This window comes from Notolepis coatsorum, assembly GCF_963971535.1.
Source record: "Notolepis coatsorum genome assembly, chromosome: 16".
Lineage (NCBI taxonomy): Eukaryota > Metazoa > Chordata > Actinopteri > Aulopiformes > Paralepididae > Notolepis > Notolepis coatsorum.
In genome coordinates this window covers 76,873,466-76,892,028 of record NC_140180.1, presented here as the reverse complement: position 1 = coordinate 76,892,028, position 18,563 = coordinate 76,873,466, and the positions used below count along the sequence as shown (strand labels likewise).

Here is an 18,563-nt window from a genome sequence, read left to right as displayed (position 1 = left end):
GAGAGAGGGAGGCTGTGTGAATGGTACGGCGTTCGTGTAGGTACGTGTGTGTGTATGCGTGTGTGTGTGTGTGCATGTATGTGTGTGCGTACATGCATGTGTGTGTGTGTACGTGTGTGTACGTGGGTGTGTGTGTGTGTTTGCATGTGATTGATAGCACAACAGAGCTGCTAATGAGATATGCATGGAGGTGGGGGGGGGGGCTGAGATCTATAAAGTTTGCAGTACATCCCATCAGTGATGGGACAGTGAGATATCACAGTAATCACAGAACTCCAGGGCGCCCCCAGAACAATTTGGAATAATTTAATTATCTCCTCAACTACAGGATATAGACAGCTTTGGATTGCTGAATGTAACCATTATCTAACAACCCAAATCTTCCCAGATATAGAAGAAAACCGTGCGTTACAGCATCCATCGCCAAGTGCTTCTGCTGTGCAAAGCCAGAGGTGTACGATAAGACTTGGTTTGGTGCTGCCACCCTCTGGTGAAAGTGATTTATAGCATGGTACCTGTACCTGGCCGTCGGCCTGAACACAGAAAAAGGTCCAGTGAATGGGCCCCGCCCCCAAAACCTGCATAAACGCAAACTGAAAGAGACTTGTTCAGAGAAACCACACAACACATATGTAAAGTATGGAAGCATATATTTAATTTCATTTAATTTCAAAACTTTAGGTCTGGCCTCCATGACCCCCCCCCCCCACAGTGGTTTATTTATTCCATTTGATGATTTTCACATTTCTGATTTCTCTCAAGTCTCCACCGTAGCTGACCTCCGGCGGACCGTCCACGATGTCTATCCAACCCCTGACCCTGTTAACCCTGTGCCTGACCATGACCCAAAGGTGAGAGGTTAAAGGCCAAACGGGAGGATGTATGGGGTTGACAACACAACAATTGATACATATATTGATTAGTCCATGTATCGCTATAGATTTTACTGCGTGCCAATATGTGTTTTCTCTATCAATCTATCTTTGTTCATATCTCTCTCTCTCTCTCTCTCTCTCTCTCTCTCTCTCTCTCTCTCTCTCTCTCTCTCTCTCTTCTCTCTCTCTCTCTCTATCTCTCTCTCTCTCTCTCGCTCTCGCTCTCTCTCTCTCTCTCTCTCGGTGTCAGTTTCTCTATTTTCCCTGGCCAGAACTGGGGAGACTGGAATGATTCCCAGCTACAGCCCACCATTCAGAGGCTGATGAAAGGCTACAATCGCTACCTGAGACCCAACTTCAATGGTGAGAAGAGAGGAAGTGGTGGGAAAACAATGAAAGATTAAGCCTAATTTAAAGGTGCTATAGATAACATTCAGCCACTAGATGTCACACTAGAGCACCAGCATGTTATTTATTCAATCACGTGGGGAAATGGGAAGTAGGGAGGGGATACATGCATGCAACATGTAAACAACAACATTCATTTCGGACCAGTAATTTTATTTTTATTAAGCAATTAATCAATAATACTTTATTATTATAATATATATTTTTAAATGATCGCTTTACAATTTTCTTTATCTAGCACCTTTAAACAAAGCTTCAGATTCAGAGCTGTCAGGGATTTAGAATTCTAACAAACAGCAAATGTAAATGGCACCCGGCTGCCGTCGTGTTTACTCCTCTTCAGAGAGATGTAGTTTCTGCTAACTCAAAGACTTTCCCGTTTCGATTCACTGTGTGCTTCTGTCTCTTTATAGAGGGTCCTGTGGAAATTGGGATGAGTTTGGACATCGCCAGCATTGACGCCATCTCAGAAATCAATATGGTACACTTTATTCTTATATGACAGGTGTGTGTGTGCGTGTGTGTGTGTGTGTGTGTGTGTGTGTGTGTGTGTGTGTGTGTGTGTGTGTGTGTGTGTGTGTGTGTGTGTGTGTGTGTGTGTGTCCATAGAGAGAGAGAGAGAGAGAGAGAGAGAGAGAGAGAGAGAGAGAGAGAGAGAGAGAGAGAGAGAGAGAGAGAGAGAGAGAGAGACTGCATCATTGAGTCAGTGAGTGGTAATCTTTTTTATATATATATATATCGAAAATGTATTCCTGTTGTTGTTTACATGTTATGTGCGTCGTGCATGTATCCTTATGATGAATTGAAAATGGGGGACCCTGATGTAAACAAGACGAAAGTCTTTCTCTGGTCTGCATCCCCTTAACAATTGTGTGTATTGAGCTGTACTGTATTGTACCCATTCTGTTAATAACATGTTCAATCAATCAATTTCAATCAATCAATCAATCCTCTCCCTACTTCCCATTACCCCACAGGGAATGCACCTGATTGGATAAATGACATGCTGGTACTTAATGTTGAAAGATCATTGAGAGCAAGCTCTCATTTACAATGATGTCGAGAAGTACATCACATAGTAAATACAAAAACAATATAGAAACAGAATCAATCAATTAAACAATTTAAATAAATTAAAACAACTACAGGCTGAGGTGAAATGGTTGGCTATTAAAGATTTTAAATGACCAATGGATATTAAAGTATTGCATTTTCAGGTGCTTTGTGTCAGGGGAACAGAAGCTAAAAGAAGATTTTCCTAATTCAGTACAAACTCTGGGGACCTTAAGCGTAAGCCAACCACCAGTATGATATGGTCCAGAGTTCCAGTAATGAAGTGATGTATGGTGGAAGGTTATCAATAATGGCTTCATACAGAAACAGATGCCAGTGCAAGTCACGTCTTTCTATCAGGGAGGACCATCCAACCTTATCATACAGGATACAATTTAATTTAATTTAATTTCAAACCTTTATCTCAACTTGTGAGACACTGCGGTAACCCTCGTGTACCGCAGTGCTTACAAAACAAGACACAGTTATCAGTAGGTTCATACAAATAGGCACAACAAATCAGAATAAACAATAAAACAGTTACAAGTCGATGCACAGTGGTCAGAGATCATACTTTTAAATGCAGCAAGAGAAGGAAGAACCTCCAGCTTCAGAGTCAGTTGTTGGAGGGCATTCCAGGTGTTGGAAGGCATCAGGTATTGGAGGGCATTCCAGGTGTTGGAGGGCATCAGGTATTGGAGGGCATTCCAGGTGTTGGAGGGCATCAGGTATTGGAGGGCATTCCAGGTGTTGGAGGGCATCAGGTGTTGGAAGCATCAAAGGAAAAAGCAGTTTTTCATAGTTCCTTTCAACCAGATGGCTGCCATAACTGAATGGAAGGATTGGAGGGAATTAATCTGTACTAACTATCTCTCTCTCGCTGTCTTCCACCCGTCAGGACTACACTGCCACCATCTTCCTGCGCCAGCGGTGGCGTGACTCCAGGCTAGTGTTCCCGGGGAATGAGAGTGTGAGCGTGGACGGACGTCTGGTGTCTCTCCTCTGGGTCCCCGACACCTTCATCCCAGACTCCAAGCGGTCCTTCCTGCACGACGTCACTGTGGAGAACCGCCTCATACGCATCTTCAGTAACGGAACTGTTCTCTACGCCCTGCGGTACGTTGTGGAAACGTTTAGGGTGTATGTGTTCCAACCCTGCCTGTATTAGGGGCACTTCACACAAAAAAACAATGCTGATTTATACTGCACATAATCTCACACACATCCAAAAAACGGTGTTTTGCACAGATGCATTTAGTCATGAGAGTAAATGAGTTTGAATATGGCCACCAGTGATGTCATCGGGAACATTGAATCATTGTGTTGGTTTAACCCAGGCTCTAAACTAAAGCTGAGTGTCGTGCCTACGTGACACTAGACATGATTTGCAAAACATTACATATCTTTGTGTTTGTGATAAAGCGTTAAACTTTAAATAGTACCTGATCGATTTTATCCTCTCTCTTTCAACATTTTATGTATCTCTCCGTCGCCCACAGATCGGGACTTCAGAAAGACACGCATCTGGTCAGATGAGCTCAGTGGTACACTAGTTGAAGAATCATGGCTAGGATTCAAAACCAAATTCACAACAATACTCAACAACATGGCCCCCCCTAAGAACCATCAGGGTTAAAAATCACGCTGAGCCATGGATGTACTCTGAAATACTGACTGCTATGAAATCCAGAGACAAAAAATGCTCTGAACTTCATAAAAGTCAGTCAAAGCTTGCCAAAAGCACAAACAGAGATATCCAAGCCCACGTGGTAGAACTCAAAATACAACGAAACAGGCTAAGAAACGATGTAAACACCATGATCAAATCCACAAAAAAAATGCATCAATGACAAAACTGAGGGAAACAAAAACAAACCCTGTGAACTTTGGAAATTACTCAACAACCAACTAGGCTGCAGCAAAAAACTTAAAGCCAGATTTACAAACATAAACATAAAGACAGAAAACACCCCCATCACAAGATGGATGTGGCCAGATACTTAAACATTTTCTTCACAAACATAGCCACAACACTGGTTAATAAACTACCCTCCCACATTTTGGGGTAGAACACATCCTAGCCTACTACAAAAACCTAGAGGTCCGCAAAGACGACTTCAAACTTGAAATGGTAACAACAACAGCTGAGGTACTCAGCTGAGCGCCCTCCAACCTAACAAGGCCACTGGCCATGACAATATCCCATCCAAAGTTACTTTCTACGAACAGGTCGAAAAGTACCTTGTGGAAAAAAATCGAATCTACGAATTCCAATCTTGCTTCAGAACATCCCACTCCACTGACACATGCCTTCTCTATTTGAATTATCTTTTTTCCCTTTCTTTTTCCGTTTTTCTCCCGTTGAGCGGTTCTCGAGTTACATGCCAGTATTTGAGGCTTGTGCAAAGTACACGGTATTGCGCAAAATACCACTCCCGACTCAGGCTGCAGTAGTTCCGTCAATCTAGATCCGATCTCGAAAATGATTGTGGATCATTGTAGACAATGAGTGTGGCTTCCAATGATACCCCATGTGGGGATGTGTGAATCAGGGATCTAGGTGAACAACTAAATTCTTTAACAGGAAGCCAAATTAATTGAAGTCTATGAGAAAACTGAGTTTTTCTTTGTACACAGTTTACCGAAATCACTCCTAATCACTCATTTCTGAATGGATCTTTATGAAATTTGGATATGTACTCAGGCTATGGCTCCGTCTGGGTTTGTAAGCCATACCACCTTCTGGTGAAATACTACCTCTGGACTACTAACTACTACAGAAAAACTCGAGTAACAAGTTTTTTTACAACTCAAGTTCAGACCTATGTAACTCTATTACGTTAGCACTAAAAGTAAATGTATGCATGTGCTATAAGTACAAAGTATGTTGTTTTGGTTTTCAAAAAAAGTATGCAGTCCTCAAGTTCAAGTAAAAAAATTGCCACTTTTCTGCCCACTTGTTAAGAGGTAAATGTAAAATATTATTTATGCTCACACAAATGTAATGTATGATGGTGGCTTTACACTACACCAGAAATAATGGGTAGGTTCCCCTGAATCATTAAAAAAACACTTGATGCGGACTCAAAGAATAAGTTCAGATATATATACGTTTTAGCCCCGCACATTTTATGTTATTTTTGTGATACATTTTATTTTATTTTCCATTTTATTTTAACAACAAAACAACATCAACATCAACAATAATAATAATACGGACAAGACAATAATAAATAATAAATACAAAATACCAAATACAAAATACAAAATATACCAAGTGGAAAATAAAAACACTGCAAGCTACATAAAATACATTAGACATTAGACAGACATCCCCCCCCCCAAGACCGGTGATGATGTCATGCCAATTTGAAAGAAAAGCAAACAATTAGCTAATGACAACCGTCTTCATATGACAAATTATTAGACTATGAGAATATGTTGAGCAGCAAAGTCATTTCAGTAAAGAGCTGATATCAAGCGTGAATCCACAGCATCTGCTACTGCATTCACAAACACTTGACCTCCAGGCCTAATTTCAGCCTCCTAGGGTGAAACCTGTGGCCGCTAGAGACACTTTTATGGACCAACCAACCAACCAACAGAGCAAGCTAGCTATAAAGCTGCTGGTCACTAGGCTTGGGCGATATGACGATGTTATTACTATTGTTATTAAGTATTGCACACATGGTCACGATAACGGCCCTCATGTGTTTCCGATAACAGAGCGATATTCAATTCACCTGTTGCGAATGTTGCGCTATAGTCATCTCTCTCTTTCCTTTTCTCCCTTGCTTCACTGCATTGTTGTAGCTTATCAATAAAAAGTTACATTATGTGAGCCTACATTCTGACCTTGTACATAATGTTACCCCATGTAGCCTAACTTAGTGCAGAAAACTTTGGAAAGATGTCAGCTAATTTTGGTCCAACAGTATACTGCTAACAGCAAATAATATCGTTGCCATCAAATATTTTCAGTTGGTAAACTAGCAGCAAATAATACTATTGTTGCTAGAAAGTAGTTTCTGTGGCAAACCTTTGGCCAACTATATTATGCAGTAATGAAATACTTCCATTGTTTGCCCACCGTATAGTTTATGGCAATATACAAACCAAGATAAAATCAACATTGAAATCAAAAGGTGAAAGTGGAGATGGATTGGGCTACACTTAGAACGGAATCAACTAAAATAACATCACAGACTCTGGACTACAACCCACACGGAAAGAGGAAGCCAGGGAGACCAAAACCAACTGGAGACGCTTCACGCTTGAGCTAAATAAGACCAGACCATTACGCAGACGAGAGTGAGGTGGAGATCCATGGTGGACTCCCTACGCTCCCAAGGGCCAAGAGGATTAATGAAATGTATATATATATATACCATATATTATAGCTATATAGTAACTGTGAATGTACTGTGCATTTCTCCAGATGGAATGACTAATGAATGAGTCAATAAATTATTCCAGCAATACCAGTAGCCCAATATCAAAAGATGGACATGAAATCACACAGCTACAAAGTGTAGCTCATGTCATGCTAAGAAGATGTTCTATCTCAAAAGAAACAAAAATGTGTTGTGCTCTGAAAGGCTAGTCCAACGCCTGATGTATTTGCAAATGAATCGTAAACTGGCCGTGGGCTGCTCAAAAACAAAAAAGCTAAATCATTCATGTATCAGTGCTCGCTCAGTGCTCGCTCAGTGACGTAGCTTCAGCTAAAACCACTGAATATCCCTATCCCTCGTTTGTTTCCCCGTGCCCTTAGGGCGGTTCAGTTTGAGTCTGTGAAAATTCATTAAATGTCCTTTTTATAGCCAGAAATCATCCAAACGTCTGACCTACGATGTCACACAGATGTACACTTCCATTAACAGTAAACTGGAATGACAGAAGGTAATTTGAGAGTACCCAGGGCTGTGTTCTGGGATGTGGGTACATTTTGGGAGGGGGGGGGTATAACATCTGTGGTCCTCAGGAAGAGTCATTTAGTTACAGAGATAACAGCTAACGGAGATCTGAATAAAATTCCCTGCTCCTTTTTCGCTCGTGGAATGTGCAAATTGGGAGGTGCTTTTTATTATGAAATTATGCTCTTGTGCTTTTGTGGAGTTGTGCATTGTCATAAACGGAACAAACAAAAACGGTCTGGAAAGCGCTACCGCAGTCACACAGCCAGAACCAACCGGCTGAAGAACAGTTTTTCCCCCAAGCCATCAGACTTGTCAACAGATCCCATTGACAGCACCCCCTCCCCTCTCTGCCCCCCCTCTCTAGCTTTAAGGAAAACGTGTTCATGTTTAAAATGCTGATTGAACTAAACTAGTCAAACAGAATAAATAACATGCGTGAAATCTGACTGAATTAAACCTTGTCTACATCATCATGCCAGTTAACCGTTTCACTACCACACTACAGAAGGTTAACCGTCTGTAGTATGGTAGTGAAAGGGTTAACGTTCTGTAGTGTGGTTGTGAAAGGGTTAACCCTTTGTCGTGTGAAAGGGTTAACCTTCTGTATCGTCACAGTGAAAGGGTTAACCCTTTGGTAGTGTGGTAGTGAAAGGGTTAATGAAACCCTGTCTTCATCATCATGCCAGTATGTAGCTCTGAAAAACATTTGAAAAAAAGAAAAAGAAACAAAAACATATAATATTTTTATAAATATGTTTATTAAATTTTTTTTTATTTACAAACTTTATAAAAAAATGTATAGAAAATTAAACATAAACACCCACAACACTCCCGTGGCCCATCCCAGCACCCCCCACTGCCCCAGCTCAACCACCCTCCCCACCCAAGATCACCCACCCACTGCCCTCAATCTCAGGACACCCCCCCACATCTCTAACACACAAAAACATAAAACAATAATGAACAAATAACACTACAGTACAAACAATTAAAGCAAAAACAAAGAAGAAAATAAACAAATACAATAAAAAGAAGAGGAATGGGGGGGGGGTGTAGCTCAGACCCACATCACTCCTCTGCTAGTATCAGGTGGGTCTGTAAGTGGGTGATAAAGGGTCTCCACGTTTTCTCAAATTTGGCTAAAGATACTTTCAATGAGAACCTTATTTTTCCTAGTTTTAGAGCTCATTATCTAATTTTGTGTTTCCACTTCCCAACAGCATCACAGCCACCATTGCCTGTAACATGGACCTGACCAAATACCCCATGGACAGACAGGTGTGCACCCTGCAGCTGGAGAGCTGTGAGTACCTTAGTCTATTGTCACCATCATCATCATCATCATCATCATCATCATCATCATTACCACCACCACTATCATCATCATCATTATCACCACTATCATCACCAACATCATCATCATTACCACCACTATCATCATCATCATTACCACCACTATCATCATCATCATTACCACCACTATCATCATCATCAGCATCATCAGCATCATCATCGTCATCATCTCAACCATCAAGTGGTGATCCAGTGAGTATCAATCTGAGCAGAAATACATTTTATTATATATTATATTATATATAATGTATTTATTTATAAGACACATACATATATAATAAAAAATTAATAAAGACAGCTCTGTGTGTGGTCAGGGGGCTACAACCTGCAGGATGTGGTGTTCTACTGGACCAGGGGGAACGACTCTGTGAAGGGTCTGGACACGTTGCGTCTGGCCCAGTACAGCGTGGAGAGCTACTACACCTCCGTGTCTGAAGCTCAGTATGAGACAGGTAGGGTCTCGATCCAACCTCAAAACACTGTTTACTGGAGGTCGACAGCTGGTTGCATGAAATGAAATGCTGGGATAGTGAGTGGAGAGTGAAGCCCAAACCTGACTGGACCCCATGTGCTTATGCTAAATTCTCGACAAATTACACTTGATAAGATAAGATATGTTAAGATAAGTTAAGTAAGATCCGATCGGATCCGATCCGATCCGATACCATGCGATACGATACAATACGATCCGATCCGATACCATGCGATACGATACGATACGATACGATACAATACAATACGATACAATACCATGCAATACAATACAATACAATATGATCTGATCCGATCCCTTTATTGATCCCCTTGTGGGAATTCAGCACATTCATAGCAGCATGGGGAGGGGAGGTACAGGTATGGGCAGGGTAATAGAAGAAAGACATAAATAGGCAATATAATGAAATATGAATATAAAAATATGACAAAAATAAACAGTGTAAACAATATTTATGCTAATAATAATACAATATAATCTGAATATATACTACTGTATGAGTAAATAAGAGACTATAATTGTTAGAGTCGCTGCCGGTTTTGGAGTCAGACACATTTAGTGGTCAGACATTCCTAATAGTTCTTAGGGTTTGGTTCATATGTTCAGGTCTGAATCAAGCTCTAGGAGAAGTTCCTACCAGGGTTCCTTCAACTAGAAACACACATTATTCCATTACTATAACCAACAGGATGTAAGATAAATCCTACCTGCCCAGAGACAGGAAGTCAGGCTACCAAGTGAATGATGTGTTTTTGTACAGAAATAGAGCTACCTTCCCAATGATTAGCAGAAAAAGAGTTGTTGAGCCAGTTTTGGATTACAGAGATGTGATTTATAGACAGCAGACTCTTAAGCCCTTAGACTCTGTATATCATTCAGCCATCAGATTTATCACCGGTGATAGTTATAATACTCACCATTGTGTCCTGTACAATAGGGTTGGGTGGTCCTCTCTGGCGGAGAAACAAGATTTGCACTGGCATCTGTTTCTATATAAAGCCATACTTGGAGATTGTCCAAACTACATTACCTCATTGTTGCAATGGACCTCTGGACCATATACAGTAGTATACAAACAAATGACTGGCTCACACTTAAAGTGCCTAGAGTTTATACTGAACTTGGTAGATCTGCCTTTGGCTTCTGTGCTCCTGAATGGTGGAACGCCCTGCAGGGAACATTGAAACTAGTGTCCATGGGTCGATTTAGAGCACTGGTGACCAAGCAGGTCACCATAAACTGTAATTGTTTTAAAATGTGTAAAGGAATACATATTTTCTGTTCTTGTATTACTGTAGTTTTATACATTTTTAATAAACTTTTTATTTTCCCTTTTTCTCTTTCTTGTGCTTTGTATATTAATTGATGATTGTTGATGTCCATCGATGATGACTATGTGCTACTCAATGACATTTTAAATGAGGGTTGCCGCCTCAGTGAAAATATTTTAGTCAAAATAAAGATTGAATGAATGAATATGAGAAGGAAGAGGTTGTTTTTCTCTATGTGTCTCATTATAGGAGCATACCCCAAGCTGGTCTTGCACTTTGCTCTGCGTAGGAACGTGTTGTTCTTCATCCTGGAGACCTATGTTCCCTCCACCCTGCTGGTGGTTCTGTCCTGGGTGTCTTTCTGGATCAGCCAGTCCTCCGTCCCGGCTAGGACCTGCATCGGTCAGTACATTTATATTTACATTTAGTCTTTTAACTTTAACTTTAAAGTTCACTTCAACTTCAACTTCAAATTACTTTATTTTCCTTTCGGAACTTCATTTGTGCAGTGGTTAAAAGACAAACCTACAGTCACAATACATAGACACTCACCACTATAAAAAAAAAACACCAACTACATTAAAACTATAGTACTTAAGGCATGATATATTAAAATCCATGTGGAGCAGTTCTATATGTATATAAATAATAGTAGTACAGGTGATATATGTCCATCAGGTGGAAGTGAGAGTCTATTTTAAGTAGTCCAAAGTCCTTGGGGGGGGGGGGGGGGGGGGCACCAGACCTAGGTGTTCAGCAGTCTGATGGAGGTTGGCACGAAGCTACCTAAGCCCCTTTTGTTCAATGTTGAAGCTCTGTATCGACGGCCTGAGGGCATTCGTTTGTAATGGGTGTGAAGGGTGTGTGTGTTGTCCTCAACTATTTGGGAGGCCTTTTTAACTGTCCGTTTCTGGTGAAAGTTATGTACAACAAGTCAGGAAGGGCACAAATCTAGCAGCTAAGGGTAAGTAATGTTGTTCGTCAACAGTGTTGATCTTGAGTGCTACAGTACAGTCTTGAGTGCATAGTCGTATAGACATAATAGTAGGTAGAAGGGGTCCTACTAATATCTTGTTTAATATCTGGAATACTGGGAAACCGGAGGGTTTGCACAGTTTGCACTCACAACTGTACCCAACTAATATGAGACATGGATATACCACAAGGCAAGCATTAGATTAATGCTTTACTTTACCTCTACCAAAAACAAATGCTCTGAAAAAGATGGTAATGTATAGAGCAGTTGCTTATTGGAATAGTATACAGAGAAATATAACTATGGTAAGGAACAAATGTATGTTTAAAACAAAGTTTAAAATTGCGCTCAGTAATAACGAGATACATTTTGGTCATTGACTTATTATGGAAATTAGTATGGAAATATAAAGGTGATCGGTGACTTGAGACAAGTTATGCTATATTATGAGTTAAAATCATATAAACGATTGTATCTCTTTTGTTCTTATGGACTGATTATGGAATTATGTATTCTATGGTTGGATAATTGTGATATCTGACTTATGAATATTGAGTGAGCTTTGATTCACTTGTTTTGTTTGTTGTGATGTTTTCTTGTGAGTACTTCAATGTTTGTGGTTTTATATTTTAATTAAAAAAGAAAATTGTGTTTGTATTTTAAATGTTTGGACCCCAGAAAGAGTATTCTCACCTTGGTGTAGACCAGGGGTGTCAAACTAATTTTCACAGAGGGCCACATCAGCATTATGGTTGCCCTCAAAGGGCCAAAGACCGTATAAATGTTAATGTAAAATAAATGTAGCTACTCATTTACATATTGTTAAACATGTTGTTTCTGTATTTATTACTTATTCAAGTTATACATATTGCATATGCATTTGCATAGATGTAAAAATGTATGTTAGCTTATGTTATTTTAACAAATAATTTTAGTTTATCAGAACCCCATACTCCATCAATCAATGATCAAACCATTCAAGTAAATAACAAAAAAGAATATCATCAAATACAAGCTATGACATTACGTTTGTTCAAAACCTTTTTGTCACAGTCAAGAGGGGCAGAACTAACAACTGTGAGCTGCAAAGAACACGTGGGACAGATGTAGCAGATGTTACAAAAACAAATGGCTGCACACAACCTTGCAGAGGCCATACATCCAACTAATGGAAGATAGTTTAATTAACTTTAATTAACAGATTGCAGAATGGGTACAGTACAGTACAGCTCAATACACACAATTGTTAAGGGGATGCAGACCAGAGAAAGACTTTCGACTTGTTTACATCAGGGTCCCCCATTTTCAATTCGTAATGAAATTGCTATTATGTGTCTGCATGAACACACAACTGTAACTGTACTCAAAAATAACAAAATAAGGGTTGTCTCAGTTCACAACTATATTGGTCAAGTTTTGGGTGGGACTTGTTTCCGTCCCTACAGCTTCTTATTCAATTGAGCGAGATGCTCGGTTATGTCACACAGCCAGTTTGCATCTGACAGTTCAGACAATATTTCTTCAACCCTTTGTTACCTATTCCGCCTGGATCTTTTTTGTATTTTGGGCTGTAAAATTGTCAAAGAATGTCTGAGGAGTAAGTGCTTTTGGCTTTTTTCCTTTGTTACTTCATCAATACCTCAGATGTTCAACATACATGTATGTGTAAGAATGTGTAATAACTAAGGCTGTCAAAGTTAAAGCTTTATTAACGCATTAACCCACAATTATTTTAACGCCGCTAGTTTTTAACCCAAGATTAATGTTTAAAAAAAAAAGAAAAAAAAGTTTTTCTTTACCAGGGCTCTTGGGGGGCCACAACAAATGACGTGGCGGGCCACATTTGGCCCGCGGGCCATGAGTTTGACACCTATGGTGTAGACTAATGGGGATCCACAATAAAACAATAAAACAAAACAATCACCATAAAGTACCACAAAGAACCACAAAGTACCACAAAGTACCCCAAAATATACCCCAAAATACCACAAAGTACCTCAAAGTATACCACAAAGTACCCCAAAATACCATAAAGTACCCCAAAGTACCCCAAAATACCACAAAGTACCACACAATACCACAGAATACTCCAAAGTACCGCAAAATACCCCAAAGTGCCTGTAAATATACCACAAAGTACCCCAAAGTATACCCTAAAATACCACAAAGTATCACAAAATACGCCAAAGAACCTCAAAGTTCCTCAAAGTATACCTCAATGTACCACAAAATACTGGCTCAGAGGTAGAACAGGTCAACTAATGATCATATGGTCAGTGGTTTGAATCCCAGCTCCTTCTGTTCACATGCCGAAGTGTCCTTGGGCAAGACACTGAACCCCAAATTGCTCCCAATGAGCAGGCTACAGTAGCACCTTGCATGGCATCTGGCTGCCATTGCTCTGTGAGTGCATGTGTGAATTGGTGAAGGAGAGGCAATTATAAAGCTCTTTGTGCAGGTAGGAAAGCGCTATATGTGCAGTCCATTTCCCATTCCCAAAGTACCACATATCAAAACAAATGTTTATTTTAATATATTATAATCTCCAAATGTAATAACATCTGTATTGAACACTGAACAAACAGTATAACATTTTTGAACAAATTCCAGTAATGATGGAAGAAAAGAGACAACAGTAGGCTATACACATGACAACATAACAGGAGATTCTAACTGTGTCATTACATTACATTCTGTGTCATCAAATGTTTTGCCGTTAGTTTTTGGCCAGACTTTTTGCCTAGCTGGGGTACCACTGGAATGCTCAACTGCCCATCATTAGATTCTATCGTTTTAGAATTTTAAATATAGCTCATTCTGCTCATCTTTAGTCTTAGTATCCCATATGACATTGGGGACCTCATATTTTTTTAATTCTGGTTTTAAAGTATAATTACCTAACATTTCAGGCACTTTGGGGTATTTTGGGGTATACTTTGTGGTACTTTGCGGTATTTTGTGGTACTTTGTGGTATTTTGTGGTACTTTGTTGTTATTTTGGGGTATGTTGTGGTACTTTGTGGTATTTTGTGGTACTTTGTGGTATTTTGGGGTATGTTGTGGTACTTTGGGGGATTTTTAGGGTACTTTGTGGTATTTTGGGGTATACTTTGGGGTAATTTGGGGTACTTTGTGGTTCTTTGTGGTACTTTATGGTGATTAGTAGGACCTGGTAGAAGTGCTGTATAGGCAAGGTAGTAACCTAGTAGCAAAGTACAAAGGTTAGTATTTTCTTTTCAGATATTGATATTGACTGTGGTGGGAAGTTCATTCCACCATTGTCGAGCATCAGTACAGTCATGTTATATGTACTTCATTCCAAAAAATATTGTATCAGTTATGAAAGGCACCAAAGGTAGATCCTTTTGAGAGATGCACTGTTGTAGTTCATTATAATGCATTGATCCTGCATGTACCAAAGACGATAAAAGTGATCCAGTGTCTTACTTTGGGTAGTCTATTTGAAGTGCCTTAATAAAAGTTTTCTTATATGTACAGTGTACACCATTTTTAATTAGTGCTGCTGGAGCCTCTGTGGCCTGTTTATTAAGCAGTAGCTCCCAACAGGCCGTGGGATATGGTTATTATATCACAGCTAAGGGCTGTTGTTTGGCGCGACACAAGGTGGAGCCCCTTAGCCTGAAGTGAGCTGCTGCTTTTATAAAACAGGTCACCATGAATACCTGGTAAAAAAAAAAAAAAAAAAAAACACAGCAGCAGCAGCAGCAAAAATTCAATAATTTATTGATAACAAAATAATTCTTCCGCAAAGCAATGTAGTTTTTTTTAGCAGACATTTAGCAGAATGGTTGCCAGGCAACATGCAGAAGATGCAGTGGAAAGCAGGCATCTTTATCAGGAAGCTAATGTTATGCTAGCAGACATCATGCCATGGTCGCTAACGTTGCATAAGCAAACAGTGAATATGATCTAACAGTTTAACACAATAGGTAGCTATCCAGCTGTCTAATTGAACAAAAAAAGATGCACACTCACTGACAGAGCAGCGGAAAGCATGCTAATAATCTAGTCAAGCAGCTTAAAGATTAAGGTGATTATTAACATTTATCTGGATATCACCATTGTTTAAGTAGTGTTGAGTTATGTTAGCCTTCCTCTTTGTGTGTGTTTGTCTTGCATGGTGCCAGAAGCAAAGATACTCTCTCGTTGTAGCTGCTGGCTTGTTTATTTAAGGGCTTGAGATAAAAGTGAATTGGCATTTTATTGGAATTTTATTGCACAAACCTTGAAGGGAATATCAGACCTCTAATTCCCAGATGTTTTGTCTATTAGATTATAGACAGCAGAGCCCAGCTTTGGCCATAGGAGCTTGTTTCTCTCCAAGGTATAGAGATGAGAAAATAAAAAGAGAAGATACAGGAGAAACAAGATCAAACTATACTATGAATTAAAAGAAAATCCTTGGATAGTACTTCTCTGAGTAGAGCAAAGGGAAGTAAAAGTAAAGTGGGATAGAGGGATTCTGAGCTTGATTCACTCAAAGAATGTACTCCTCTGCACAAGGTCTCTCGAGGAACTAAAACTCTGTATAAACACGGCCACAGACCCTGGATAATTCAGTTGAATCTTGGCATTTTTATTTCACATAATCAAAGAGTAATAAAAACAACAGCTGTGTCTTCCGGCTCTGCTGACGTCATCAGTGACTGAAGCAGGTCTCGAGGAACCAAATCTCTGTATAAACACGGCCACACACTCTGGATAATTCAGTTGAATCTTTCCATTTTTATTTCACATTATCAAAGAGGAATAAAAACAAGAGCTGTGTCTTCTGGCTCTGCTGACCTCATCAGTGACTGCAGCAAAAACAGCATATGATCGTTATTTATTCTTATCTTGATCATGTACAATAAATAAGTAAAATATATATTTTAGGGCATTCCTGTTTTATTTGGTAGGACAGTGAGTACTGGAAATCTGGCAGAAAGAGAATGTGACGCAACAAGGTGTCAAGCCGAATTTGAACCTATACACTGCCATTTCATGGTATTTAAAGGGATATTTCACTTTTGTAGAACTTGTTAAAATTCATTAGTCTTACCCCCCATCTAAGGTCATCTACAAGGAAGCTAGTGACTGCTTGTGGCAGGGACAGCAGTGGTCACTAACTTACTTGTAGATGACTTTAGATAGAGGAAAGACTGCAAATGTTTGATAAGTTCTACTCAAATGAAATATCCCTGGCGAGAAGTAAGCCCATATGGTCCGCGTTCACACACTGACTGAAATATACGTTCTATACCATGACCGTGTGCCATACCTGACCTGCATCGGATGACAGTGGAGGGATCACAGATGGGACTGTCATCCGTGTAACACTGTAATCCACCCTGCAGGCGTGACCACAGTGCTGACCATGACCACTCTGATGATGGGAGCCCGCACCTCCCTGCCCAACGCCAACTGCTTCATCAAGGCCATAGACGTGTACCTCGGCATCTGTTTCACCTTCATCTTCGGCGCCCTGCTGGAGTACGCCTGTGCCCACTTCTGTACCATGCAGCACCAAACCATAGCCGACTTACAACGGGTGAGTAGCAGGGCTGGGTATCGGCAACGATTACCCGATTTTTAATAAATTATTACTCTACATGAGGATGTTGTCTATAGCAGCTTTAAAATGTTGCAAACTAATCCTGGGAGGCGGGGGAACCCGGTAGAAGTGTGTGTGATGTCTTGACCGAGTTTCAAGTTTAATTCATAAAAAATTTACAAGGCAGGGTAGAGCAGCATACAAACGAAATCCTGAAATGGGTCAAACATCGTAAGCAAAAACCATGAAATTAAGAGTCCAAGGCAAATTTCCCTATGGGGACAATTAAAGTATGAATGGTTGCATTTTTATGCTGCTTAAGTGCTATTCACAATGGAACAACTGCATACATTTTTCAGTATGTTTGGCCCCAGTGGGGACAGAACCACTCCCCCTGGCAGCGTTAGTGCCATGCTCAGACTGCCAAGCACCAGTGGGGACGGAACCACTCCCCCTGGCAGCGTTAGTGCCATGCTGACTGCCAAGCACTCTGTAGCTCCTTATTAAGCTACACAGGACCTACACATACTGTATCATGTATCATATATTATATAGTATATATCTATATATTCTGTGTATCTTATTATTAAAATGTTTATTATTATTATTATTATTATTATTATTATTATTATTATTATTATTATTATTATTATTATTATTATTATTATTATTATTATTATTATTGTTACAATTATTATCAAGGGGCTACAGTGGCTCAGGAAGTAAAGCGTTGTCTGGTATTCTTTTTGATCCACTTTTTTCTCCCATTTTCTATATTTTCTCCCATCCCAATTTCCCATCCCAATTTCGTCAAAGCTGTTACAGTATATACATGTAGTCCATTTACCATTATTCTCTCTCTCGCTCTCAGGATATCTTGAGGGAATTCCGTGATTCCAATGGGATCGGCTCTTTCCCTATGATCCCTCCTTCCAGCCATACAAATCAGCCCGTGGAGATGTGTTCCGACACAGGGGACACAGCGGACCAATCAGTGACAAGTGACAATGAGTCCAAAGAGAAGAGAGCGGGACAAGGGTGCAGCCTGTCTTCGCTGAAGGCGGTGTCCCGCAGGGCAGCGTCTGTCTTCGTCGTGGAGAACCCGCACAACATCGACCGTCACTCGCGTACCGTCTTTCCGGCCACCTTTTTCTTCGTCAACATCCTCTACTGGCTTTACTATCTCTTCTTCTGATGCTCCAGAAGCGTCGCCTAGTGTCTTTAATCATTCTCTAAAGGCCGTGCTACCTGCTCGTTCTGAGGCCCTACGCCCGTCTCCACCAGTCTCCATCAGTCTCCACCGCCTGGTTCGCAGCTGACCTCATCACCTAAATGTTTTGCTCTGCACAAGTTGTTTGCGTATGATCTATATATATATATAGGCTCTAAAGTAGCCTAATGGCAAAAGAGTTGGTCAGGAACCAGGCACTCTACTCTCTCTCAATCTGTATTGTAAATTACTATACATCAGACCGGCAATATACGTCATCCAACATGGTGTTTGTTCATAAACTACAACTTTAGGACAAAACACAGGGATATAAATCACATTAAAGACCATCAAGGTCCAGAAATAGTCATTACCTCTTAGTTGTTTAAGTCACTTGGAGATTCATGAGTGAAATTATGAAATATCCTGCAGCTGAATGGGGAAATACCAT

General features: G+C 40.1%; 1 protein-coding gene across 1 annotated transcript; it reads left to right on the top strand.

The window, feature by feature from the left end:
* Window positions 1-1,141: 1,141 nt before the first annotated feature.
* On the top strand, window positions 1,142-18,097 carry gabrp (gamma-aminobutyric acid type A receptor subunit pi; the record flags this gene model as incomplete). The annotated part of the gene is made up of 8 exons (XM_084331661.1): window positions 1,142-1,238; window positions 1,697-1,764; window positions 3,235-3,452; window positions 8,476-8,558; window positions 8,923-9,060; window positions 10,622-10,774; window positions 16,706-16,899; window positions 17,774-18,097. Exons 1-8 carry the CDS (start codon window positions 1,199-1,201, stop codon window positions 18,095-18,097), a joined length of 1,218 nt encoding a protein of 405 aa, XP_084187787.1. The 5' UTR covers window positions 1,142-1,198.
* Between the last annotated feature and the right edge of the window lie 466 nt (window positions 18,098-18,563).